At 42.7% G+C, this 27,126-nt stretch overlaps 1 protein-coding gene across 1 annotated transcript in view; it reads right to left on the bottom strand.

Moving 5' to 3' along the window:
• Positions 1 to 1,426: 1,426 nt before the first annotated feature.
• The window catches only part of MYLK4 (myosin light chain kinase family member 4), a 90,652-nt gene continuing 64,952 nt past the window's right edge, over positions 1,427 to 27,126 (bottom strand). Inside the window, exons 2-12 of the mRNA XM_070403466.1 lie at positions 23,110 to 23,188; positions 19,060 to 19,165; positions 14,108 to 14,201; positions 13,926 to 14,035; positions 12,869 to 13,010; positions 9,938 to 10,008; positions 8,604 to 8,732; positions 7,950 to 8,102; positions 5,045 to 5,123; positions 2,172 to 2,241; positions 1,427 to 1,655 (exon numbers count right to left, since the gene is read on the bottom strand). Of these exons, the coding sequence (XP_070259567.1) occupies positions 2,197 to 2,241; positions 5,045 to 5,123; positions 7,950 to 8,102; positions 8,604 to 8,732; positions 9,938 to 10,008; positions 12,869 to 13,010; positions 13,926 to 14,035; positions 14,108 to 14,201; positions 19,060 to 19,165; positions 23,110 to 23,188 (1,008 nt within the window). The 3' untranslated portion in view covers positions 1,427 to 1,655; positions 2,172 to 2,196. The remainder of the gene's footprint in view (positions 1,656 to 2,171; positions 2,242 to 5,044; positions 5,124 to 7,949; positions 8,103 to 8,603; positions 8,733 to 9,937; positions 10,009 to 12,868; positions 13,011 to 13,925; positions 14,036 to 14,107; positions 14,202 to 19,059; positions 19,166 to 23,109; positions 23,189 to 27,126) is intronic.

The following is a 27,126-nucleotide window of genomic DNA, read 5'->3' as shown; positions in this document are numbered from 1 at the left end:
CATATCGAAGGACAAGGCCTCTTTGTTCCCTCAGAAGCACAGCCAGCTCCCGAGGCTCTTGCCACCGTCCACTCTATCACCTCGATCCGGCATCAAAGTGAGACTGCGGGTCGCGAGTGGGGAGACTTCCACTCACTCTAGGCCCGTGTCTGACCTGGCCCACACACCATTTGCTGCCCTACATCATTCCTATAGGCCTGGGGTGTCCCAAATTTATGTCTCACGGCTCCAAAGAATGCAGTGGGAACAGTGAAATACCGCTGTTTCTAGAGAGATTTTTAGGGTGTTTCCTCAATGCATCAAAAAACCTCTAACAAATTGCAGGAGATTTATATGCCACAATTTACGTTGTAGATTATGCCTTATTCATAGGGCCTGGAAGTCATACTTTTTCCACAGAAATAATCTCTAACCACCAGATTTCTAAAATCAATATTATCTCAAAGTTGGTTTTACTCATAATAGTTCTGGCCAAAAACCCCATCTTAGCCTAGCAGGAAATATTGTGAAGAATGAGCTATTTTTTAAAAAACATGAGGCTGCTCCCAGAGTTCATATCTTAAACTTACATTTTAATATGAAAACAAAAAGTGAAAAAATAAACTCGGAAGTGGCCACATTGTGTGGACCTGAAACACCCGTCCTGCACCTGCGGGGGCCAAGGTGACCTCTGTGACTAGACAGAACTGGGGGACTCAGGAAGGGATGGTGGATGGCCCAAGAGACTGTCAGGAAGCAAACAGGACCAACTTCAGAGAGAGGGCTCCTCGAGCTGTTCCAGCAAAAAGGGTCCTACATAACTGCAACAGTGTGACCGGCTCAGGGCTTTAGTCTTTGTCCCTGTGACAGGTCACAGATTTCAGGATAAGTAGTAGACTCCTAAGTAAGTGACCTTTACACCAAAGGCCAAAGGCATTTCTAATATTGGTTTGTGACTTTTATTATGACGTATTGATTTATTTCTACCCAGTCTTACTCTATAAAAGATTCAAGGCAGCTTACAAGAATATACACAGTCCAATAGACAAAAACCTCAAGACCAGAATAAATACAAATCCGAATAAAAGATTAAGAGCCAATGGGCTTTTTTGAACTGGAGCAGTTGCCAGGGGCCCAGGAGGAGCTGAGCAGGCCCTGGGCCACTTAGGAGCTTGTGAGGTGCTGGGTCCCAAAGCTCTAGGGCATCTGCCAGGCTGGCCTCGGTCACCACTGAATTCCCAACCCCAGGCCAATCTGGAGCGCTTGCCACCTCCTGCACACCCCATGATTTGTTAATTGCTGGAAATCCCAAGGACAGGACAGCCACATTTGTTTACAGGATAAGAGATTAATATCAGAAGGCAGCAACAATGCAGGTTCACAAATTTTAAGTCTTACATAGTTGTTAAAATTGAGCTGCAAAAAGGCCTTGGACTCATTGCCCTAGATTAGTGAGCTGATTTATCCCCCAACAAGAACATAAATATTGGAGTTTCTATGAGCCTTCTGTAATATAAGTACACTTTCTTGGGCTTCTCCTTTAGGGCATAAATTGGGCTAGCTTACTTATATAATAGTAGATATCCATGTGTAAAACTATCTCTTAAGAATTCCAACAAAATTTTAAGCAGGGTAGAGTCCTTGGGGTCCAAGATTGGGTGAAGACCAGGCGGCAGCTTCGGAGAGAAAAACAATGTGGGTTTTAGATTCAGAGACCCTAAGAGGATGACATTCTACTACTGACCAGCATTATGGCTTTGGGTGAGTTACTGAGTCTTTGAGTCTCTCTAAGGCTTGGTTTACCTGTCTATGCAAAAGAATATATTACTTCCTCTGATCTAACACAGCTGTTATAAGGACCACCAGAGGCAGTTTCTATTCCATTATGGGCACCTGTTGAGCACCTACTATGTGCCAGGCACTGGTCTCGAGATGTTGTTTGGAATATCTCAGTGGAGCCACTTAGAAGCTTAGGAAGTAAGACTATCCCCAACTCACAAACCAGTAAACTGAGGTTTCTCAGATAGAAAATGGCAGTCAGGGTGCAAATACTGCAATCTTTGTCCCCCACCCCATCTCAACCAAAACACCCCTCTGCTTCCCACATAATGCAACAAACACTGGATTTCTCCTAAGGACTGCACACAGCTCTTCAGGAAAAGGACTGCACACAGCTCAGCACCGAGACCAACCTTTCAAATGGGCCTCTTCTGAAGACTATTGGGTCACAAGGTCCTGAGCGTCAGAGCAGCAATTCTTCTCCTAGGAAAACCAAAAGACTTTTGAGGAAGGATAAGAACTTTTTGCATCAGTTCCTGACTTATGTAAACACCTGAGTCAATTATTTTCTTCTGAGTAGAAAGTTCTTGAAACCTTGTTGCTAATGATCCTCTGACAGATACGATGAGTCCAGCTCAGGCGCAACCCCACTCTGCCCTGTAGCTCCTGTCATCACTACCCTCCCTTCGAATCAGGGACAAAGAGCTCAGCACCTAACAACACCTGAGTTTCACATGTGTGTGTGCTGTCAAAACCTCCTTGGACACATTCACTTGGACAAAGCATGAGAGTCAGGACTGAGACTTGGGTTGCAGTGACAACAAAGACGTGCTGGACACAGAAACTGCTTCGTCCAAAAGTTTTCAAATCCAGCGGACAAGAGTCAAGTGCTACAAGAGAGGCTCAGGAAGACAGAGAAAGCACCTCCAATTGGGGGTTGAGAAGAGCCATCCTAAAGGAGGTGGCATTTAAAATAGGCCTTAGACAATCGCCATGATTTGAGCTGATCTAGAGTGAGGAGTGGAGACAAGACTGGACCCAAGATCGGGCATTTTGGAACAGGCCTGGACTGTTGGCTGTGCCTGCTGTGCACAACGGGGAGCACTTGAAGACTGTTTGATCAGAGTTGTAATTAAAGAAATCATGATTGGTGAATTAGCGAAGAGAGCCAATGGAGGTTGAATATAGGCTCATGGGTTATTTTATTAGCTCGGTGAATTGGAAGAAGAGCATGTGCTAAGGGAGTAGTGCTGGGCCTGGGAGGGAAGGTAGAAGGCACTGGGAGAAAAGGAAACAGGTCACATTTATTCAGTTTTCCTTCCTTCAGCTCCAAAGCATTTACTGTCTGTAGGAGGGGTTGGTTGAGTTCTCATAGACTTGTAGTTTGGGAATGCTTTGTTCCTCCCCACAGAGAGCTGTGTCTGATGCAGGATGGGTTATATATGGATGGTTGGGTCATAAGGAAAGCTTATGCTGTCTCTTCACCTTCCTCATCCACACACTGAGGAGAACAGTGCCTGTTCCAGAGGATTGGTGTGGGGATTAAATGAGTTTTATTTGTATAGCAGTTAGAACAGTGGCAAGAACAATGCCATATAACTATAATTTTTATGATAATGAACTAGCTTTATCCAATGGAATTTTTTTAATCCTCACCATTCTTGAAATATCTATCCACCTTAGGTGCCATCAGATAGAATAACAAAAAGGTGATTTTGTTGCTGTTACATCATTTAAAAAATGTTTTTAAATACTTTCCAAACTGTATAATGTCATTAATTATCCGCTGTGGTTTCCATATTGTCCTACCACGTCAAAGTGTATTTAGACACCAATAAGCTTGGATAAAAATACATTGGTGGAAAATTGGCCCAAAATAGGTTGGTAACCCTAATAAGCAGTTTATGTAGTCTGAGTAAGGTACCGAATAGGTAATATGTCTATTTTTACTTGCCATCAGTACCAATTATCAAGGAAAGGTATATTCAGACACAAATAAAATTGAGTACTGATGCTGAATTTAGAAGCAAAGCTAATGTCAATAAAAACTGAACGTGGAAAAAATGAGTACCTGAAGCATAGTCATTCCAAGGTTTGCTGGTCAGTGGAAAAGCTCCATTCTGAACCCCAGGGAGGAGGGAGGACAAGGAGCAGAGATCGGGGAAGTGAAAGTGTGTCAGACTCGTGTTACCCAGGGGCCAGATGCTCGAGTCACACCTACCCTCAGTGAGCCCGAAGACTTAGACTGCTGATTGCTCTGAATGTATCTTGTTCAGTTGAACATTCTAAATGTTTAGTAAAGTTATTTAAATGCTACACATCTGCTCCCATGTCATTTGCATAATCCACAGTGACTTGAATGGAGATAGTCTCGAGGAGGCTATCATGGTCATTCAGGTGAGGGTTGACCTGGACCAGAATAACCATGCGGATGTAGAGGAGACAGGTTCCAGAAGTAACTAAGGGAAATAATGTGCAGAACTTGGGGATAAATTAAGCATGAAATGAGGGGATTGAGGAAGAAAGAGAGAAAAATGAAGATGTCCTTTAATGCTATTAAGTGGGGTCACTCTGGGAGGGGTTAGGGATGAGGTGAGGTGCAGGGAGATGAGTTCAATTTAGGAGAAGATCCAAGTGGAAATGTCAGTACACGCGTGGGTTCTGTACCTGAAGTTCAGGAAAACAAATCTGTGCTGAAGGGACTGATGGGAGAGTCAGAATATAAATGGTAATTACGCCATGAGAGTAGATAAGGAATTTATTACAAGAAGTTATTGCAGGATGTGGGCTCAATTATTCTCAATAAATCCTTCTGTCATCTTCATTTCGTCTCTGGTAAGAGTATCCTTCACATATACTTAAATTAATATCTGTATCAAGCTGAGTATTATAGTTTTTGGTGCCAAAGAAGACTAAACCAGGTAAGCATAGAAGTTAGAAATTCTGAGTTCTGTTTTAAGGAGACATAACATACATTGATATAGTCTCCCAAACATTATATGTTCATTTGACCTAGGCTATATGTGTGTATGTGTGTTTGTATGTTTAAGTATATATGCATAGCATAGTTTATAATAGATACAAAGATTTAATAATAAATATAACACAATTAACATTTATTTTAAAAACACAAACTGCTCAATAAAAGCATTTTAATCAATTTAACACTAGCATAAACTTGAAGGCTATGAGAAAAGGAATTAAAAAGAACCTCTCTTAAGGCTAAAATGCTTCAAGCATCTGATCATCAACAAACTGAGGCCAAACAAAGAAGAGCCTTAGTTACCTGTGTTTTGAGTCTCAAGTGGAGCTTGTGGTCTGACAACCAAGGATGCTTGAGAGCCTCACTTGCACTTATTCGCCAACTAAAGGGAAATTCAGAAGGTTATTAGTGGGAACACGCCTGATGAGGCCTGCACCTGCCGTTCAAGCTCAGCTCTGGCCACTGCCTTTGGGAGACTGGGTGCAGACTGTGAAGTTCCCAGGCCATTCTGACGGCTCTGGAATTGTCAGTGTCGTGTAGATTACTATCTAATTCAACCAGGGTAATAACATGGGTAAGACAAAGCAAGGAAACTTCAAGTTCTTGTTAATAACTGAACATCTACTTTCAAATATAAGTAGACTAGAGGCCTGGTGCATGAATTCGTGCACGGGTAGGGTCCGGCCGGCCCACCCCAACTGGGGCAAATCGGGCAAGGCCGGCAGGGGGAGGGGATGCAGGCAGTTTATAATAGATACAAAAATTATCTTTGTATATTGGGCTTTTGTATAGAGAGAGGATATTATATTCTTGATGTACTGTCTGAGCTTCATAAACTGAGCTCTCAGTCAGTTGAAGAATAAACCTATGTCTATTATTGTAAGGACAACATGCTACAATAATTCTTGATGATTGCAAAAGCAATTGATGTATTAAAACTATTTAATTATATGTATTACTAACTTTTTAATTAAAAAGTTTTGAAGAGTTAAGTATAGAAATAGGTGGAAAGTTAATGTAAGTATTGAGAGAGAGTATTTTATATTCTGTGATGGTGATATTTAACGTTGGTCTTAGTTTCATCAAATATTGACATGAATACTTAACTAGTTGTCATTCTGCCCAAACGTGTAACTGATGCTCCTTCAGTGTTAATGAAACCTGCAGACAAAGAGAGAGGCAGGGCCTGGGGCTGAAGTGCCACAGGCCTGGCTCAGAATCTGCCCTGAGGAGCCCTGACTGCTTCACTGCTCTCAGTGATAACATGATGGTGATAATAGCCACACACCTCAGGATCTCCATGTGATCAAACCAGAGGACAGGTAAATGGATACAACAGGTCCTTGAATAATGGCATTTAGTTCAATGTCATTTCCTTATACGTTGATGAGGAAAAAATCAATCAGCTGGGGCCACTGTCTGTGGCACGTGTACTCTGTCCTATCTGCAAGGGTTTCCTCCGGACACTCCGGTTTCCTCCCACAACCCAGAGATGTGCACCTGCATGCATTGGAGTGTCTGCACTGTCCCATCTGAGCGAATGTGGGGTGTCTACTGTGCCCTGCAATGGAAGGGCATCCTGTCCAGCATGGGTTTCACCTTTGCCCTGAGCCACTTTCAAGCCTGAACTAAAATAAGTAGGGCATGACCTTGTTTTTAATTAATCTTTCTTAATACATTAGCTCACCTTCATTTTTTGGTGTTTTGGGTCATTATTTAGAAGTTTGTTGGTGCTTTTGTGACCAGAAATATGCCATAGGAATTGAACTCTTGTTTGTATCAATTAGCCCATGGTAAAATTGGTTTCAGTATATGTCATTTCACTTAAAGTCAAGTTTCCAAATGTCCAAGTTTCCTATGGACAACATTAAGTGAAAACTCACTAATCTCTAAATAGTATTTCTCATCTATCAAAGATTTGATAGAGTTGATGTTTTCCCTCTATTCACTGCTTGGCATTCAGTGTTACAAATACTGATAATAACATCAGCTTTCCATGAATGTGCCTTTCCATTCAAGATAAAGTTGGTGCCTGTTCATTAGAGACCCCAGCCTGGCCAAGTCCTTCTCCCCTTTATGACTCAGCTCTGGCCCTTGTCAATACGTTCTATCTTTGCATTAGTCACATCGCATTATTTTTTTAAATACCTATCTCTTCTATTAGATCATGAGTTACCTAAAGGCAGAGGCTGGGCTTTATACATCTGCCCTCAATGCCCAAGACACATTCCCTGGCAGACTGTAGGTAAATACTTACTTGCTTCAGGAAAAGAGCCTCCTGTGTGGCAGGCACTGTGCCAGACCCTTTCCCATGCTGTGTGTTACCAGCCCCTCCACTGCTTCCTCCCATGTATTGGTTCACAGCCGTGCTTATTAATAACTTAAAAGCCAAAAACATAAAGAAACAATAAAGCAAGTATTGTTGGCCCTGAGAATCTTAAAAACTACCTACTGTACTATGTTTTAGATATAAAACCATTTAAAACTGTGATTGCAGGGTAATGGCAATGTCCTTCCCCTGTCCATTCTTCTAAAAGACCAGCCTACTCTTCTTCACCAACTGAAACTTACACGAATGTTGTTTCAGCATGGCAGGAAATAGAAGGCCATGGAGTACATAACAGTTAAGTGACTGGCCTTGGGGGAAGGTAGGCTTGTGTGTGATTATAAATTCTACCACTTACTAGCTGTATGATCTTGGGCAAACTCCTGAGAGTCTTATCCATAAAGCAGTAATGATCATTTCCACCTCATGGAATTGGGTGGGGGTTGAAAGAGATAATGTCCTGGCACAGTCTGGCCCATTGTAGGTTCTCAAATGAAATAATAGTTAAGTGTTCAGCTACAGAGAGCTGTATTCGTGCTTCGTAAATGTGAAAGGCATCATGGAAATAACTCATCCCCAAACCTTCATTTTAAGGGTGAATCACTGAGGCCCAGTGAGAGCCCTTTAGTGCAAGAGCCTTACTGCAAAAGGCAAAGACGGGAGTTTTTGCAGCTCCACTCAAACCTCATGACCAAAGCAGTCCCATATTTCAGTAAATTGGGTCAAGAGCATCAACGTTTCCTATTTACAACTTGGTGCAGGCATCAGCGACTTCACAAAGGGAATTCAGTAGTTATCCGTCATTAATTCTAATAGTCCTGGTGACATACTGCTACTCTACAGCCCCAACTTCTTCCAGAGCCCTGGATGAACTGGGGTTACCTTTTCTCCTTAATGAGAAGCTTGGAGATGAACTCCTTGGCCTCTTCTGAGATGTTTTGAAATTCTTCCTCCTCTAAGTCCCACCTGCAGGCCAGGATGTTGTTCAGGGTCTCAGCATCATTATCACCCAGGAAGGGGGACAAACCACTAAGTCTACAAGACACAGGGTCCAGAGTGAGTATTTTTTTCAACCACTTCAAAGCTTTATAAATAGGTTGCTTTTTGTGGTTCTATCATTTAAAGATGAAATAAAGCAAACAACCTAATATTTAAACATAATTTAAACATAAAAATATACATTTTTACCTCCCTCAACCCATGGTCTGTCACACACACACACGGCAAACATGGGGAGTGTCACCTCTCGGGAGTAAGGGTTGTTTTTTAAAATTATTTTTAAGGCATTGGGTGGTGTCCTAAGAGTTGAAATGACCAATGAAGAAGACATACAGTTACTTTTCAGTTGATGTTCAGGGAAGGAATTTATTCCTTTCACCCACAGCATGCAACAGAGCCTAGAAAGTAGTTGACTATGGCATGGTGTTATTTATTTTTAAAATAGGTAAATTAGAGCTTTCATTCAAAATAGCAAAACCTCATAGAATATGCATGATAATTGAGAATAAGTGTCAGGGAGATTGGTGATCTGCTTACAGCATATAGGCGATAACCCCCACGCTCCACATGTCAGTGGGAAAGGAAACAAAATCATAGTTCACGACTTCAGGGGCAAGAAATTCTGGGGTTCCAAAGTTCACCTTCAGCTTCTCTCTGGGTTTGTATCTGAAATTTAGAAGACAAGTGGAGAGATGGAGAGTGGTAATCAAAGATCATGGAAATTGAACAGATGCAGTCTATAAATGAAATGACTTCAGCCATACAACAAATTTAGAATAAATAAACTTTAAAGGAAATCACTTTAAAGTCTCAAAAACTTGTGAAGAAGTTCTAAGAGTTTCAAGTCATAATTCATACAATAAAACCTTAATAATCTAATAATCTAAAACAGTTATGAGAAAAGCCACTCAGAATAATTCGAACATCTGAATTATAGAATATGACCAAATAAAAACTTATATGATTCTTGACACATAGATGGATTGAATAAACCCTTATTAATTAACTAGAAGCCTGTGCACCAATAGGGTCCCTCAGCCTGGCCTGAGGGATGGGGCCAAAACTGGCTCTCCGACATCCCCCAAGGGGTCCCGGATTGCGAGAGGACACAGGTCAGACCAAGGGACCCCACTGATACATGGGGCCAGGGAGGGACGCAGGAGGTTGACCAGCCAGGGAGGGACCTCGGGAGGGCTCCATGGCATGTCCAGCCCGTCTCCCTCAGTCCCTATTGGCTGAACCCCAGCAGCAAGCTAACCTACCGGTCAGAGCATCTGCCCCCTGGTTGTCAGTGCACATCATAGTGAGCAGTTGAGCGGCCTTAGCATATCATTAGCATATTGTGCTTTGATTGATTGAACAGATGACTGGACAACTGAACACTTAGCATATTAGGCTTTTATTATATAGGATACATTAAATGCAATAATTTACAACACCTATTTTATATTTATTGTTAATGTGTTGAAGTGCATGTAAATTCTTTGTTCCCTTCAGAACCTTAAATGTGCCAGAACCCTTTGCAATCTTGTTTAGACTATGACTTTTTAAAAAGTAAATCTCATTACAGATGGAACAAATATAAAAGACTAAGACAAACTCTTACAAATTCTAAATTAATGTTTTCAAATTTAATAACTTCACTGTATTGAGTTTTCATTGTTTATCTTTTTCTTACATGCACTGTAAAAACTTCTACAATTTCAAATCCTGAAGTCAGCAAGGTAAAGCTGAAACATAATTTTTGTTAAGTTAAATCTAAATAAGGGTATGAAGCCAAGGGATATATCTATCAGATTTGTCTTTACAAAGAAAGAGCACTCATCGTGCTCCCTAACTCCATTCATACACCTATGTTCAAATAGACGTACCTTCTGGCCAATCCAAAATCAATAATTTTTATTTGTTTAGTATCCCGATTCACACACAGGATATTCTCAGGCTGCCAGGAGAAAGAGACACATTAGCAATGAAAACAACCATCATTCACTCAAATTGTCCTTGAACCACGACTAAAAATACAACGATGCTCAGGAAAAACATAGCAGGCCTTTCACTTTGGGGCTGGCTTGTCTGTGTGGGTATTTTCTCCTTTAATTATGTGGTAGACGAGGTTTTGGGTACCATGCCAAACTTGCATTACCCCGCCTGTTCTCCCCCTGCTCCTGCAGTTTACCATGATGTGTGAGTTCAGGCAGGAGGCCTCCATGAGGGAAGGAAAAAGGGGACTGCTTCAGTACTTTCCAAATGCACTGTGGGGGCTGTCTCAGACCTGACATCTGCCCCCCTAAAATTATGAAGTATGAATTTCCCTTCTTGGAGGAATATTTTACCCAAGGATTTATGAGTTCTAAGAGAAATGGCCTGATTCATTTAAACAGCCACACCGAATATGCAGTAGAATGTGAATGCTCCGACCTCCAGATTTTCCTTTATGTTTTGGTATATGAGAAAGTCATGTGTCAAAGGAAGGCTTCCCCCATTTCATTCTTCATTCTCTGTAATTCCAAAGTTTTGCTGAGTTAGGTCTCAATGCCTAACACCCTTGACTAAGTGTTCCCTTGGAGTTTGACTCTGGGAAGACTTTGCCCTGCTAATCCAACAGTCTTGGGGTGAAGAGGGAGAAACATAGATAGTAGCACTGTAACCGTTTACAGAATGTCTAACACTTGTATCTACATTTGTTAGGACAGAAAAGCTTAGGTCAGAGAAATATGAGAGATTTAATTTAAAGTTAAGGTTATCCATAAAAGAGAAAATTTTCAACAAATTGCCTGGATTCTCAAGCTCTAATCCATCCCAACTCTTCCCTGATTGCTGCGGGAAGGAGGTGGGGGCATGAGCTGAGTAATTGAATCCTTTGGATCCCATGTCCCATCCTTTAGGTGGGATCCTGTCTGGGTGAAGAGGAGGTTCAAATGAGGTCAGAAACTCAGAAAACACTTTATGAAATAACATAGTCCATTTGGGTAGGTATAATGTCTTTGGAAGATCTTTTCTAAAGTACCTCTAAAACAGATGTTTCTGAGAAAAAAACTATAGAGAAGTGGGTACCATATAAGAACATTTGGTTTTATACTTAAATAACTGATCAATCATGTATAAAGCTATCCAGTTGTCAGACTACTATGACACACAAAAAATTGCAGAATGTAAAGAAGCAGTTTCAAGGGCACTTCAAAAGTTATTTTTTTCTAATTATGGAATTAAAGCATATTCATTGAATAAGATTTGTAAATCAGAGAAAAATATAAAGGAGAGCATTCTTATGTCACCTCTAAGCTCCTCTACACATGACAAGTACTCAATATTTTTGGCCCTTTTCCTTCTAAGGAGCTTTCTGAAAGGATGACTGGTCCTTAATGGCCTGTCCAGCTGCTGCCTTTATTAATATCTTTACATACAAGTTATAGCCAAAGTTACTCACTGCCAGTCCTCAGTCAACATTATGGAGCCACATATGGAGTTGTCTGACTTATGATAGGTTGGGTCCTAGTTCCAGTTGCCAATCAAAGCCCTTTAGGGATATCTGCAGAATATCCACACTCAATGAAATGCTCCATGAAAATACGCATTCTCAAACTCAGCTCATAGCCGAGGGCTTTGCTAATGATTTTTAACCTTTGACTTTGCCATTTTATACCACGTACTCCTGCCCTGTGAATGGGAGAGGCAGAGCACATAAATCAAAACAGTGAAGGAAGACAAGTTGTAGGAGAGAGGCCCATGGGAAACTATTTAAGGAAGTTAAGTGTATTTACTTCTACAACCCCTGATGACTTACCATAGATGGTATGTTACATAGAATACTTTATCTCACTGCCAAGCTGTGTAAACAGGGCAATGAGAAAATGTGCCACACAGAACATACATTTCATGATGCTCAGCCGAAATATCAGAGCTGGTCAATTATTGGCCCTGTGTCTTTCATTGGTTGTAACTGGGTACAACCTGGGGACTTCATAATGGGAGAGAAATCAAAAGGGAAGGTTCATTGCCTGGACAGTGTTGCTCAGTGGTTGAGCATCAACCTATGAACTAGGAGGTCACAGTTCGATTCCCAGGGAGGGAGCATGCATGCAGGAGGCAGCCGATCAATGATTCTCTCTCATCATTGATGTTTCTATCTCTCTCCCTTTTCCTTCCTCTCTCTGAAATCAATAAAAACATATTAAAAAAACAAAAACAAAAATGGAAGGGTCATCGAATAAGAGAAGAAAGGAAGGCATCTTGAATTCCCACTGCTTACAGAAACTTTCCAGCAATTCCAGCATTTTCTCACTACTCTTCTGGCCGCCCTGTATCCCATCCTGCCATTGGTTTCTCCTCAGTGCTCTAGCATGCCCGTCGAAAAACAAAGCCCTAAAGTCCAGAGTTGCCTGAGTGAGTTTCAGAAGAATGCTGGGGACTCCTGGAGAGCTGAAAGCTTGGCTACCACAAGGGTATGTTGACCTAGTAAAATCCTCCCACCTACTTAAGACATAATGACAGGGACACAGCAAGGGCCCCATGTTGGTGGTGGTGGTTTTAATTCTAAACTTTTAGGGAAATGATCTCCATGTAGATTCCTTTAACACAGACAAGTTGCAAGAATCTAAATAGTAGTCTCTAAAGAAGAAGAATGCAAATATTAGTGGGTGACAGAAGTTGGAAATGGAAAGGTAAGGTTAAGAAACTGGATTTTTATTAATTACTTAATATGTACCAAGTCACAGTCTCAGTGTCCCAAGCTGGTATATAGTATCTGACAGGGCCCTCTGATTCACACAAGGGGAAAGGTCAGAATACAAAACATGTTCTACCTTCAGGTCCAGGTGGAGAATGTACATCTGATGCATGTGTCGTATTCCCTCACATATCTGCTTGATGAACAGGATGGTGTCCAACTCAGTCAGATTATAGTTGCTGTCAATGATCCGATCAAATAGCTCGCCTCCGTCCACACTGCAGAAGGGAGAGGAGTGAAGTCCTGAGTCTTGATTCCTTCATGAACATGTTTTCCTTGCAACAGGTTGGTGTTTAGGCTTCTCTAGCTCTTCCAAAAAAGGTGTGCACAAAGTTCTTTCTCTGCCTTCTTTGCTATCTCAGTTAGATGACTCTTAGGTTGAATGCCTTTGTCTTACCTACCATCAGTTTTACAAAGTCGCAAACTCCCTTTCATGCAGTGGTTGCCGCTCTGGAGTAAGTCCACATCTACCGTTTTCTAACAGACATGGAAAATAAAGAGGCCTCTAAGAAGGCAGGGAGAAAAATTCTTAACACCAACTGAGGGTCAGACAGGGCCTCCTCAGACTAATATCAGTGATAAAGTGCATCTATATGGCTGATGATAAATATTTAGTATTCAAAATTCCTTATTAAACAATGATAAAGAAAATCCAAAATGAGGAGAAAATGAACTGAATCACAATACTGATTCACTGTCTAACTAAACACTAAGTTTAGAAAGCTGATTTTAAATGCAAGTTTCTTAGCCCTAATTATTAAGAGTTTGACATGAACTTTATATTAGTGATTAGGTTGACAGTAAAATGTAGTTCAAACATCACTTTCCTCCAAGTCAACCAGAATAATATTTAAGCTGGATTTGATACAGTATAGCTTACATATAAAGTTAGATCTATGTTGCTTTTCTACTTCTTATTAATCAAATCATATATGGAAATAGCTATTTCTAAGTAATGTCCTTTCAGAAACTGATGAGATTATCAGAACCAGTGGTACACCAAGCATCAAGCATGGATCTAGCAACTTCTGTGATGGGACAGAACACCATGGTCACAGGTGCTGTGGGTCTCTCTCCACACGTGTACACAGCTTTGCAGGAGAGTGGAAGAGGGAGCAGAAGGGAACACATACTACTCCATGACCAGGACGATGTCATTCTTAGACTCGAAGGCATCGTAGAGCTGAATGAGGTTCACGTGATCCAGCTGGTTCATGACGGTGATCTCATTCTTCACTTCATCCTGAGAAGAGGGACAGGCACTCAGTGAAGTGAGGATAACAGTAAGGAAACACCCACATGGCACAGCCTTTACCTTATCCTTCAGGCCTCTGGTCTTGATGATCTTGGCGGCCAGTTTCAGACCTGTTGCTTTCTCTTCACACTTGTGAACCTGGCCAAAGCGCCCCCTGCCAAAGAAGAGGACAAGGTGCAGCTTGGGGCTCTGTCCCCACCAGAACCTGGCTTTAGTCACCGCCAAGTAGTTGAGGCAGTTGCCCCAGGCATTTCTCCTTTTGAGTTTAAATGAGCAAACCTGTTAGTGCATCTACTGTAGCCAATAAACTTCTACAATAGTGTCAAGGAGTGGTCTGTGGGTCACTGGATCAGAATCTTCTGGGGGTAGAAATACATGTTTCCCAGCTCTACCCCAGACCTACTGAAACAGGAATCGGGGATGAGGCCCCAGAATATGCATTTCACAACATTTCTTGGGTAATTCATATGCACCCTAAAATTTGAGAACCTCTGTTATGGAGAAATTAGAATTGTTCTGAATACATCTATATATATAAAAGGCTAAGCAACTATTACAACCAAATGGCCAGAACAACTTGTCAACCAGTCGCTATGACACGCATTGACCACCAGGAGGCAGATGCTCAAAGTAGGAGCTTCCCCCTGGTGGTCAGTGTGCTCTCACATCCAACCTCCCATAGCCATTTAACCTCCCCCAGTCCCTACCCCCAGCTGGCAAACCTTCTGTGGCCCCTCCCCTTGTCCGGCAGGCCCTGTCCAGCAGTCGGCAGGGCCTGTCCAGCCCTGCCCCAAAAGGGACTGGGCAAGATGGCCCTGATAGGCCCTGATCCCCAGCCAGACCTAGGGACCCTACCCATGCACGAATTTCGTGCACCAGGCCTCTAGTAGAAATATAATAAGCTAGGTTTTGTAAGTATGTGAACAATACCAGTTGTGAAAAGGCACATCGTTGTTGTTTTTGGAAATGCATATAAATAAATAAGAATAACAATATTACATATAAACACATATACATACTCATCTCTGAGCTTTTTAAAAATGTATCTTTTCATTTATTTCATAGAGGAAGGGAGAGGGAGACAGAAACATCAATGATGAGAGAAAATCAATGATTGGCTGCTTCCTGCATGCCCCCTACTGGGGATGATCAAGCACACAACCTAGGCATGTGCCCTGATCAGTAATCGAACCGTGACCTCCTGGTTCATAGATTGATGCTCAACTACTGAGCCACGCCAGCCAGGGCAGCATCTCTGAGCTTTTTGACACTTTAACTTGGATATACCAGATAAATGTATATACACTTTGTAAGACAGCTTTTTACAAAGGTAATCACAGACAGAAATGCACCCTCATGAACAATTTTCCAGTCTGACTTGCTTGCTGTGATTCCTGATTTAGTAAAACAGACAGAACCCCAGTGCCTGCCTGTGCAATGATGGCTCTCACAGCAGGGGCCACAAGGAAACTTCCCTAACAGCATTGGGAGCCTAATGTCACTGCACTCTTAGAGGCCTGCAGAGGTGAGGGTCTTGGCAACAACTGAAAAAGGGAGGGTAATGACTACCACCACACCCCATGCAGCTCAGCTACGCACCCCTGCAGAAGCATATGGGTTCATAAACAGCAAAGTGATAACTTGAATTCTAAGTGACTGCTGATTAGGAATTTTTTTTTTTCTCCTTCCCCAGCAAAAACCCCCAGGACTGCCTGGCTCAGCAGAGGTGCCACATCACTTTTAACCTCAGAACTACTTCAACTTTCACATGATTTATTCTGCAAGTGCCTTGAATGGTGAGGCCGCCTCCCAGTGTTCCTGCTGGACCACCACACTGATAAACTCATACTAGCTGAATATGCTGAGTTGGTATTATAAATACCCTTGAGGCCACAGGTTGGGAGATGAACCCCAACAAAATTCAGGAGCCTGCCACCGCCGGCATTGGGGGGGGGGGGGTGGTGGTGCCCAGTGATCCTTTGCTAAAAGTGAAAAATAAATTTCTGCATCTGGAACCTCTATTTACCGAAAAGGAGATACAGCCATTGATTATCTCTTTGCACTTTGAGGCAACAATACACACTTGACTGTGGTCCTCTAACTTATTTGCCAAGTGAGGTCTGGCAGCCAGTTTTGAGTGGAGCCCAGACAGTAGATGACCAGCAGCCGGTGTGGGTTGCAGTACAACCAAGAAGATCCAATGAACTTCTCAAGGAGCCATTGACAGCTCTCACCAGAAACACAGCCCTGGGGATTGTTTCAAAGATTCTTCTGCCAAATAATTCCTCTCCTTTAGAGAAACAGTTGCTAGCTTGCCACTGAAGACCCAGGCAAGCTGCTGCAGGCTCCATGGCACCTACTTGTGTTTCAGGACCCCTGCTCCTCCCTCAACCCATCCTCACAGTCCCGAGGGGAGCTCTCCAGGAACAGGCTGCTGAGGAGGAAAAGTTCAGGTGGTTCTGTGTGGTAGAGGGAAAAAACAAACAAACAGAACGGGAAGAGCAAGAAGGGACTTTACAAATGTCAACCATACCCCCAATGGCCAGTCACAGTAACATGCACTATAGTAGCCATGGATATTTTCCAGTGTACAGTTAAGTAAATTTTGTATGTACTTGTACAAATTTTCAATTTTCCTCTTCTTATTTTATATAGATACTAGAGGCCTGGTGCACAAAAATTTGTGCACTCAGGGGGGAGAGGGGGTCCCTCAGCCCATCCTGTGCCCTCTCGCAGTCTGGGACCCCTCGGGAGATAACGACCTGCTGGCTTAGGCCTGCTCCTGGGTGGCAGAGGGCAGGCCCAATCCCTAGGTGCAGCCCCTGGTCGGGCTCAGAGCAGGGCCGATTGGGGAGTTGGGGCGCCATCCCCTGTCATGCACAGAGCAGGGCCGATGGGGAGGTTGTGATGCCACCCCTAGTCACGCTCAGGGTAGGGCCGATTGGGGGGTTGGGGCACCGCCCTCTGTCACACTCAAGGCAGGGTTGATAGGGAAGTTGCGGCGCCACCCCCTGCCACGCACAGAGCAGGGCCGATCAGGGGGTTGGGGCGCTGCCCCCTGCCATGCACAGAGCAGGGCCGATCAGGGGGTTGGGGCGCTGCCCCCTGCCATGCACAGAGCAGGGCCGATCAGGGGGTTGGGGCGCTGCCCCCTGTCACACACAGAGCAGGGACCATTGGGGGTTGGGGCTCCATACTCTGTCACACACAGAGCAGGGCCCATCAGGGGTTTGGGGAGCTCCCCCTTGTCATGCACAGAGCAGGGCTGATCAGGGGGTTGGGGAGCTGCCCCCTGTCACACACAGAGCAGGGCCAATCAGGGGGTTGAGGAGCTCCCCCCTGTCACGCACAGAGTAGGGCCAATAGGGGAGCTGGGGCACCGCCCCCTGTCACATACAGAGCAGGGCCCGTGGGGGGTGGGGGTAGTTGAGGCGCCACACCCTGTCACACTCAGGGCAGGGCTGATGGGGAGGTATGGCTCTACCCCGTCTCACATAGAGCAGGGCCCGTGGGGGGGTTGGGGCGCCGCCACTGTCACACACAGAGCCGCAGGGCAATCGGGGTTGGGGCGCCGCCCTCTATCACCCACAGAGCCGCAGGGCTGATCAGGGGGTTAGGGCGCTGCCCCCTGTCACACACAGAGCCGCAGGGCAATCAGGGGGTTGGGACGCCGCCCTCTATCACCAACAGAGCAGGGCCGATCAGGGGGTTGGGGCGCTGCCCCCTGTCACCCACAGAGCCGCAGGGCAATCAGGGGGTTTGGGCGCTGCCCCCTGTCACGCTGATCCCGATGCCGGGAGGCCTCGAGGCTCCACTGATCCCACCCAGCAGGGTCACAGATCCGGGTCCCAGACCGCAGACAGCCTTGCCTGCTGCCGCCTGCCTTCAGTATGCAAATTAGCCGCCATCTTGTTGCTTCAGGGTGGGGGTCCCCACTGGGGTGCCTGGCCAGTCCAGGTGAGGGGCTGAGGGCCGTTTTCAGGCTGGCGGGCGACTGGAGCTCCAAACCTCTCCTTTTTTTCTTTTTTTTTATTCTGGCATTTATTTACCTTCTATGGCTGTCACTGGAGCTGAGAGCCGGCTTTCTCTCTGAGGCTCGGCTGAAAGCAGGTTTCTGGCCTTTGTTTTCTGTATTCGAAACAATGTTGCGACTCCAGCTCTGAGATCCTGGCTGACTGACAGGAGGTTTCTGGAGTTTTGTTTATCTTCTATAAATGTTACTATGTTTCCAACTGAAGCTCAGAGGCAGGCGGGGAACGTTGGAATCCACAGCAAGCAAGCCTCCTGTTTGCTTCCAGCTGCCTGGCTGCCGGCCGCCATCTTGGCTGACAGTTAATTTGCATAAGGATACGCTGATTAGCCAATGGGAAGGGTAGCGGTCGTACACCAATTACCATGTTTCTCTTTTATTAGTGTAGATGTTAATGGTAGTAAATTTTAGAATTTAGGCTTTAAATAACAAGATATCATAGGGGATTGTGACTGAAGTAGAAGAGGAAGGAAAGAGTAATGATCGTGGGTCCCCAATGGACTCCATTCTCTCTTCTTCAGGAAGAGACTGTGCATTTAGATGTCCTTCCAACAAGTTATTCAGTGAAGAAAGTAATTGATTGAAATGGAGAAGAGTAATTAATACAATACAACATAAATGGAAAACCAACAGCAAGGATCAAAATGATTTAACACACGCTGCAAGAAATACACAGTGTTCACTCATTTCCACAGTTTGTTTCTCAGTTTTCACACTTTGGTCAGCTTCTCGACCTTCTGGTGACTCACAGTGGCGCTCTCCTCTCAGACAATGCAACATGGGAAGCAAAGTGGATAATTAATGTGGAATTTAGTCCCCACATCCACCTCTCTGGCATCAGTGATGCTTAAAATCTCTTAAAATGTTTGTTGATGACATTTCTGATTCTCAGGTCCAGACTGGCAAATATTTAGAAACCTTCCGGATCTTTGAACGTTCTCTTTTTGTTGTTGAAAGTGTGTTAAGATAGAGCATGACTTACCCTCCTAAAATTTCTGTTCTGCTCACAGTATAGAGACTGTTGACTGCCGTCTGTTTGGCTGTTACAATCCGGTGATGAAAGGGTGCGGGAGGAGCTGGGCCGTCATCTAGAAGGTGAGAGGGAAAGGAGGGCCATCTGTTAAGCAGTCAGACTCTTTATAGCACCAAGCATTGGGCCTCAGAGTGAAATTTTGCTCATTTAATAATAAAATACAGCAGGCCATCTGTTTTATTCCTAATGATCCAGGGAGTATAACTTTTCATTGCATATTATGATCTGTGATTCATGAAGGTGACACCTGACATCTTTGAGAAAGAATGTCAGGACCACTAACCTCTGGTTCATACCATCTTAGGACAACTTTTAGAAATGTCAACATAGTTGAAAATCTCCAACCATAGTACAGTCCAAATAGGTTAGACTTCCAAGCCTATGGTCATTTAAGTTCAAACATGAGATATTGTTTGTTCCATATTTTTAAGTACCACAAATCTAGTCCATTATTTTAATTAAAGCAGGGAGAAAAAAGTGAAAAGTTCCTTCATGTCATTAAAATATTTGAGATTATTACATATTACTTTCCAAAATATTTTAGCCTTTATTTAAGACATTTAAGGCACAAATATGAGTTTTTTCTGGCTGGAAATAAAATGCCCAGTAAAACTGGCTAAGTATATATTCCACAGCTCTCAAATTTCTCCTGCTTTCTACCTTCTAGCCTAAGGGTCTAAACTCTAGTCCACCTCAAGATTGATTCTGAAATACAAAATTACATTTTCCCAATATTCTTTTCACTTTTCCATGATTGCTGCTGTTACAGCTTGCTTGCCACAAACCTATTCATTTCCCCATTTATTCATCTATTGCACACACCTGCTTACATGCATACAAAAGATACAAAAGAGGTAAATAGATAATAACTTTGCTTTCAAATATTTACATGTATTCAACAAATAATTCTTACGCATTTATCTTGTGTTAGGCACTTTTCCAAGTGTTAATATTTTTAATTGAGGTAATATAAGTCTCTGGGGATCTGATTTGAAATGGACATTCACCTCTTACACCATAAATATGCAGAAAAATAAAGTCATGAAAAAAATTCTCTCAGTGGCATTCTTCTCTTCAGACTAGAAAAAGTGGTAGAGTTACAAACATAAATGGCATCAACACAGCCTAATGTCTTCTTCAGGCTGTTGGGATAAGTTAAATTTAGTCTGAAATGCTTGCTGAAAAAGTTAAGAAGCTTTAGAGGTTGAAACAAAAGCTGTTTCCTACCCAGTGGAGTCACCAGATCTTGCTGTCTGGAGGTCTTAATTCCAGTAGATTCCAGAGGTTTGGCCTTTTAAGTTCCCCTGGACTGGTCTTGTTTCCTGTGTCCTTCTCAGTGTGCATCCTTCACCTGTCTCGCTACATCTACTCTGCTCTTTTTGTTGTCCTCTTTGCTGACATGCTCCTCTACCACTCTCTGCTTACTACTGCCAGCATGCCCTGTCTGCTCAGTGCTTTGGAAAATGGGTCCTAGTGCTGATTTTCTGAGGATTCGTGCCGTGGAGATGGCTTTTACACTGCTGACACACCTGGAAAATAAAACTCAGCTGCAACTCTCAAAGTTTTAGGAAGAAAACGTTTAGGTGGTCAAATTTATTAGAACTAAAGTTTCCTCAAAGTGGTGTTTTGGTGAAGAGACCTAAGCTTTGTGACAGAGAGGCTGTGATGTCAATGTTTGGGGATAAAATGGAGCAGTATGCTTCCCCATCAAATCTGAGTGCCAGAATTATGGGTGTAGGCATTAGGATCCCAGAGAATCTCCCCAATGACTTCATTGGGACCCCAAGTTATTCCATTGACCCTTTACAAAAACAGTCATTTCATGAATACATAACTAACTTGATCTTCACTTTTTTACTTCCTTCCTTTATAAAAGAGAGAAATGACTAAATTAAAGCATAATAAAAGAAGTAATAATCTTTGTGGACTTTCACAGCAATGAGAGTAAGCCTTTCTTGGTGAAGGAATTGACCTAATTTCAGTTTGCAACAGCTCCAGATCTTAGGAAGCACACCTTCCCAGCAATGGACTTTCTTAGTAAACATAACTGTTTATGTTTAATTCTTGGAAAATTAGACCTCTCCATGATTAGATTTCAAATACAGTGTTTAAAATGAAATAAGAATTATATCTTAAACCAATTTAGAAAAAAAAAAAAAAAAGACCACAGATGTTTGCATTCTTTTTGTTCCAAATAGATCTGTGGGTCAACATAACGTAGGATAATTAATTGGCTACATAATGACCTGCATTTGTTTTCGAAACTTTGCAGGTGAAGAGTGATGCAGTAATCTATTTATTACTCAATTCTCTCAATATTTGGAGGGAAATAGGCAACTTCTTAAGCTTAAATGGGTAGGTAAACTTTTGAAGAATTAGATTTAACTTACAAATAAATCTGATCCTTATTCAATTCTTGATCTTAGGAAGGATGTGCTCTATATTGCTAAAAATAAGAAAATTTTACTTGATCTTTAAAAAATATTGATTGATGTGAGTACTATTAATCATTATTCTGTCTTTCCATTGGTAGGAGGCTTAGAAAATAATACAATGCATGAACATGTTACAGGCATGAAGAAAAAGTAATGGAAAGAAAACATGGCAAAAAATATCTACACAGGTGAATACTGGTTTCTAAACCATTGCTTTAAACTTACTTCAGCTATCCTTTTGCTATGGCCATAAATTGCAATGGCACATCTATAAATATAAAAGGTTAATACGCTAAGTGTCCAACCATCTGACCAGTCACTATGACACACACTGACCACCAGGGGGCAGATTCTTAATGCAGGAGCTGCCCCCTGGTGGTCGGTGTGCTCCCACAGGGGGAGCTCTGCTCAGCCACAAGCCAGGCTGATGGCTTCCAGTACAGCGGTGGTGATGGGAGCCTCTCCCACCTCCTCAGCAGCGCTAAGGATGTCCGACTGCAGCTTAGGCCTGGTCCCCGCTGGCAAGTGGACATCATCCGAGGGCTCCTGGGCTGCCAGAGGGATGTCTGACTGCCAGTCTAGGCCCACTCCCTGGGGGGAGTGAGCCTAAGCCAGCAGGTGGACATCCCCCGAGGGGACCCAGACTGTGAGAGAGCACAGGCCGGGCTGAGGGAACCACCTGAGTGCACAAATTTTTGTGCACTGGGCCTCTTGTATATCTATAAAGAACAACAATGTAGATGTATAATGTTTTTACCCCTACCTTTCACAGAACTGATCACCATTAGTTTTATCAACACTTTGCTTTATATTTGAACACTTGTCCATCACTGTCTCACTTGCAATAGATGATCCCCCTTTTTTCTCAGGGTCTCTTTCATTAGTATCTTCCCTAGAATGAAGCCCATTTCCCTCCCTTTTGAACACTAGACATTCACTTTTATCCACAGTGGCTTGCTTATCATCTCCAGCACTGTTCTGTGCTTGTCGACACAGTCTCTCTGTGTATAAAATGTCTCTTCCACCTGTATTTTCTCTTGGTTCTATGGACTTTCTTAGAGCAAAATCTTCTATCTTGTCTTGTGGTCTTTTTGCATAAAATGTGGACAAACTTCTCTGAACTAGAGAGGCACTGGTCTTCTCAGCATTTTCCTTGTGGAGTTTTTTAACCTTTTCTTTGTCAGAGGAAGGCTGGTTCTTCTGAGAAGATCTCTCTAAAAGCCACCACAGGACACAAATACTTTAATGGAGGATGTGTATGATCAGTATCACTTTGTCTTTATATAATGGCATCTCTATTCAGCTTTGTCTTTATCAGCAGATAAGAGTTTTTGGAAAGCAAAGTATACGTGAATATGACCAACTAACTAACAATTGGGTTCCCCAAGATTTTCTAGTTGCTAACTAGTACCCAAAGCCAATCAAATAAAGGTATTCAAGCAGCACTTCTCCCAACATGGGGCTTTAGGAATGTGTAACTTCCTCTGAATAAGAACAACAGCAACCTGACTTTTGTAACAGAACTTTCTTTATCCATAGATATCTGGTCTTTTAAAGCTGTTACCTGTGGGGGCCAATGTCCTCTTGCCTTTGACAGGTGCCATTTCTTTCAGGTTGGGATATGACCACACCTTCTCCTTAGCCTGTGGATACACAATTGAGTCATGGAGGTTACACATCATATCAGGGTTTCTCAGCCTCAGCAGTACTGACACGTGGGCCAGATAATTTGTTGTGGGAAATGCCATGAGCATTGGAGGACATTCAGCAGCATCTCTGGCTTCTACACCACATGCCAATAATATCCTTCCTCCCAGTTGCAACATTCAAAATGTCTCTAGAAATTGCTAAATGTCCCCTGGGGGTGAAATCACCCCAGATTGAGAACCATATATTATGAGATTAAAACACAGGAAAAAATTAATAGTATTTAGAGGGCAGAACAGTCTGAATTAATGAAACTCTATATAGACTACAGTATTAGAAGACAAATGAACTCCCTATTTTAAAAGAAATCCTGTAAAACTCTAGCACTGTTTATAGAAGAAGGCCAATTTTGTGAACAGATTAAAGGATATTGATAATATTCAAGTCACCCTCGACCTCTGTTTATATTGTCTTAATGTGGTTCATATTTCAATCAAATAAAAAATGAGAGGACCTATGTGATTGGTTTTGTAAACCAGAAAGTAGAAGACGAAAGTAAGCTTTTATAAATGGAGCTTTTACATCACTTAGAACAGATGGCCCTTTTCCTAAGCAGATAAACATTCTTCTCACAGTCCCGGCTTCTCTGGATTAGCTTAGCAAACCCTTTTTAAATACCACATAAAAGGTAAACCGATCCACCCAAATTATCCCAAATTCTAAAGTTATACATTATAAATTAATGAAGTTGTACAGATATCCAAAGAACCAGTCTTTTTCCTTTGGGAAGAGGCAAGCTTTGCCTCAGGGTGACTTGACTGCATGAAACGCCGTGTAAGTGCAGCTCACAGACATCAAGACAAACTGCAAATGCGCTTTTAAACAATCCAGAGGGCAACTCCATAGGTCGAGCACTTCCATCTTTCTGACAGGGACCTTGAAACACAGGGGCGTGCTCAGTAAATCTGTTCTAAAACAAAGTTAGACATTGCAGCCTAAGTTGTAACTTTCTCTTTTAAGTCAAAGTGTAGGGGTGATGGATGCATAGTTCTTTCTTTCATGAAAAATGCCCTTCAGCTTGCACAGCACTCAGCGTGTGTGTGTGTGTGTGTGTGTGTGCACACACACACACCCGAAAGCCTGGTATCTCTTGCAACATTTTATTAAACTTTTTATCCTTTTTGCCTCAAATGGGCAAAAAGACTGGTGTATCTTTGAATTCCTGGTGTTTACCCCAGAGACTGAGACATAGTGATAATAATGATGATGGTGGTGACTAATATATACCAAGCGCTGACTGCATACCAGGTGCTTTTCTACACTTGTTAAATTATTAGCTTAGTCGGTCCTCATAGCAACCTTTGGGGTAGATACTATTAACTTTATTGTATAATGAAGTTGGGTAATTCCCCAGGGTTACATAGTCCAGAAATGGTATAACCAGGATTCTAACTCAGTTATTTACTCAATCTGTGTTCTCAACTACTAAATTGTCAAGGTAGATACCGTTAATATTTATTGAATATCCACCACACAGCCAACACTACTGGAGATAAAAATAAGATTAAGAAAGAAGGGTATAAATAAAAACAAATTAGTAGAGTGAAGAAATATTTATTGGTCAAAAGATTGGAATTAACATGGAAGAGAGGCAAGAGAGAGAATTTAAGTCTAATTTTGAAAATATGTCCAAATTAGTAAAAAGGGATAGTCTAAAAAATTTCTCTTAAGCTACTTTATAACTGTGCCTTCAAATGCTTCTCTTTCAAAATGAAAACTCCTGGCGGATAGGCCATGTGCTTCGGGGTTTGTTCTGGATGGCAGGAACATGATGGTCAATGCCTAAGTGGACTCTGTAATGACAACCATTGTGTTTCAGTCCATTTCAATCCATTCATGTGTAAAATTCAGAATTTGGTTGTAAGACTGGAGTGATGATGGATCAGCATTTGCCTCTAAGGCTGTCCGCAGCGTCTGTGGCAAATGTCCACAAACTGGCCTAGCGTTCTTTGGGTCCAGTGCCTGACTAGAGTCACAGAAGCTGCCATTCGATCCTGAGGAACATAAGCAACCAACTTCCAAATGAGGTTGGTTTTTCCACCAATTATATATCACATGTTTTACCATTTAAATAATGTAAGGTCTTTATCCATTGCCTCGGTCTTTTATACTTTCATTTCCCTATGTAATACTGACATCTAGAGGAACTTTCAACTGAAGAGATTCTTAAAAAACAGGCTGTATTTCTCCTTTTCTGTGTCCGGACAACAACTTCAATATGAAGAGTTTTTACTTTGTGTTTCCCAGTTAGATATGGAAGTTGCTAAAATAGGAAGCACATCTGTGGATCCATCTTGTTAGTTGTCAAAAACTAAACCTATTTTCCACTGATTGCAGAGGACAGGATGATGCCATTACACATGATGTTTCTGTAAGGATTTCTGCCACCCTCTGTTCAGTGATTAAAAACCACGTCAGACTCAGACAGTTTCCTCTGCTAAGTTCACACTGATAACCCAGACCAGTTGGAGGATCACAGTTCACTAAATTCACTCATTATTCACTCATTTAGTAATCACTGAGAGATTTGCACATGGATTCCTTTTGTAACTGTTGAGCCATTCCTTTTATAATACATCAGTGAATTTAGAATGACATGGGAAGGGCACTTGGCCCAATTGCCCAAGTATTCGAAACACAGTTCTGCTCCTTGCAGTCTGTGCGGTTTCCTCGCCTGGGATTCTCAGTGGGCTGTATGTACCCAGAGAGTGTTCCAGGTCGTCTTTAGGGAGCATGAAGGAAATGTTTGAAACCTTCTCTTCGCCTTTGCTCTCCCAACACCACACAAGGGCTCCGAGTTCTGAAATGCTTGCTGAAGCCAAGAAGGGAAGAAGTGCTTTCGAAGTGGTCCCTCATTGTGAGAGCATCCTTTCAGCAGCTGCATCGCGGAGAAACTGCATTGGAAAAGCAGGACTGCCCCCGGCACCATCAGAAACACATCCCTGTCACCGTCACCGATGCTCACCTTCTCTGCAGCCACCTCTCTTCATTGTGGGATTCTAGTTGCTGCAGAAAATGTTTTCTTGACATCAGAATGGGACATGACTAGAGTAACTACCTACCCTGAGCTGAAGGCTTTCCATGTGACTGTTTATGAAGATGCCAAGATGAACACCTTTTGGTGATTTCAGCTTAATGCCTATAAGTATAAACACAATTATAACATTTTATAATGAGTTTATTCAACTTTGATTAGACTCCTCGTGGGGAAGAGGAAAGCATAGAGCCTAAAACAATCCAAAGAGGAATTTTCATAAGAAATATTAAAACTACATTTCCTTGCCTGAGCAGGGAAGATAATTTTAGAGCTCACTTATAAAATAACCCTATTTCTCTTCATCTTCAGGACACACTCAAATTCTGTGTCAGTCCCTGGCTAAGGAAAGGCATTCTCATGCAGCATAAGCTGTGCAGTGGCCTGTGGGGACTGGCTCGGAAAGAGGCAAGACAGGATCCGACTGACTGAATCCAGAAAGGGACAGGGTTGACCGTGACCTTCGACCTCAGTAAGTGGACCCTCCCCAACTGCTGAAAGCAGAGAATAATCAAACAGACATCTTAAGAAAATAATCCCTCGGGGCAAACAAAAGCCTTGGATGCGCCCACTATGACCCGGACAGCCCTTCATTCACGTACCAGGGAAACAGGCCTCCTCAAGGAGACAGCACAGCGAGGAAGGGCCTGAAATTAAAGGTGCTGCTTCAGAAAAGCCTAATTGGACAATCTGCCAAGTGCAGACACATGGGTAATTTTACTTTTATTCGATTATAAGATGTATTGAGCAGTACCATGAACAAAGCCTCCCCTAGCAAAACCAAAACAAACAGACAAACAAAAAACACTGGGAGAGCAGCTCTAGTCAAATGGACTCTGT

Source organism: Myotis yumanensis, unplaced genomic scaffold, assembly GCF_028538775.1.
Source record: "Myotis yumanensis isolate MYYU_CA2020_CCGP unplaced genomic scaffold, mMyoYum1.0.hap1 SCAF_2, whole genome shotgun sequence".
Taxonomy (NCBI): domain Eukaryota; kingdom Metazoa; phylum Chordata; class Mammalia; order Chiroptera; family Vespertilionidae; genus Myotis; species Myotis yumanensis.
This window is presented reverse-complemented; position numbering and strand designations above follow the sequence as displayed.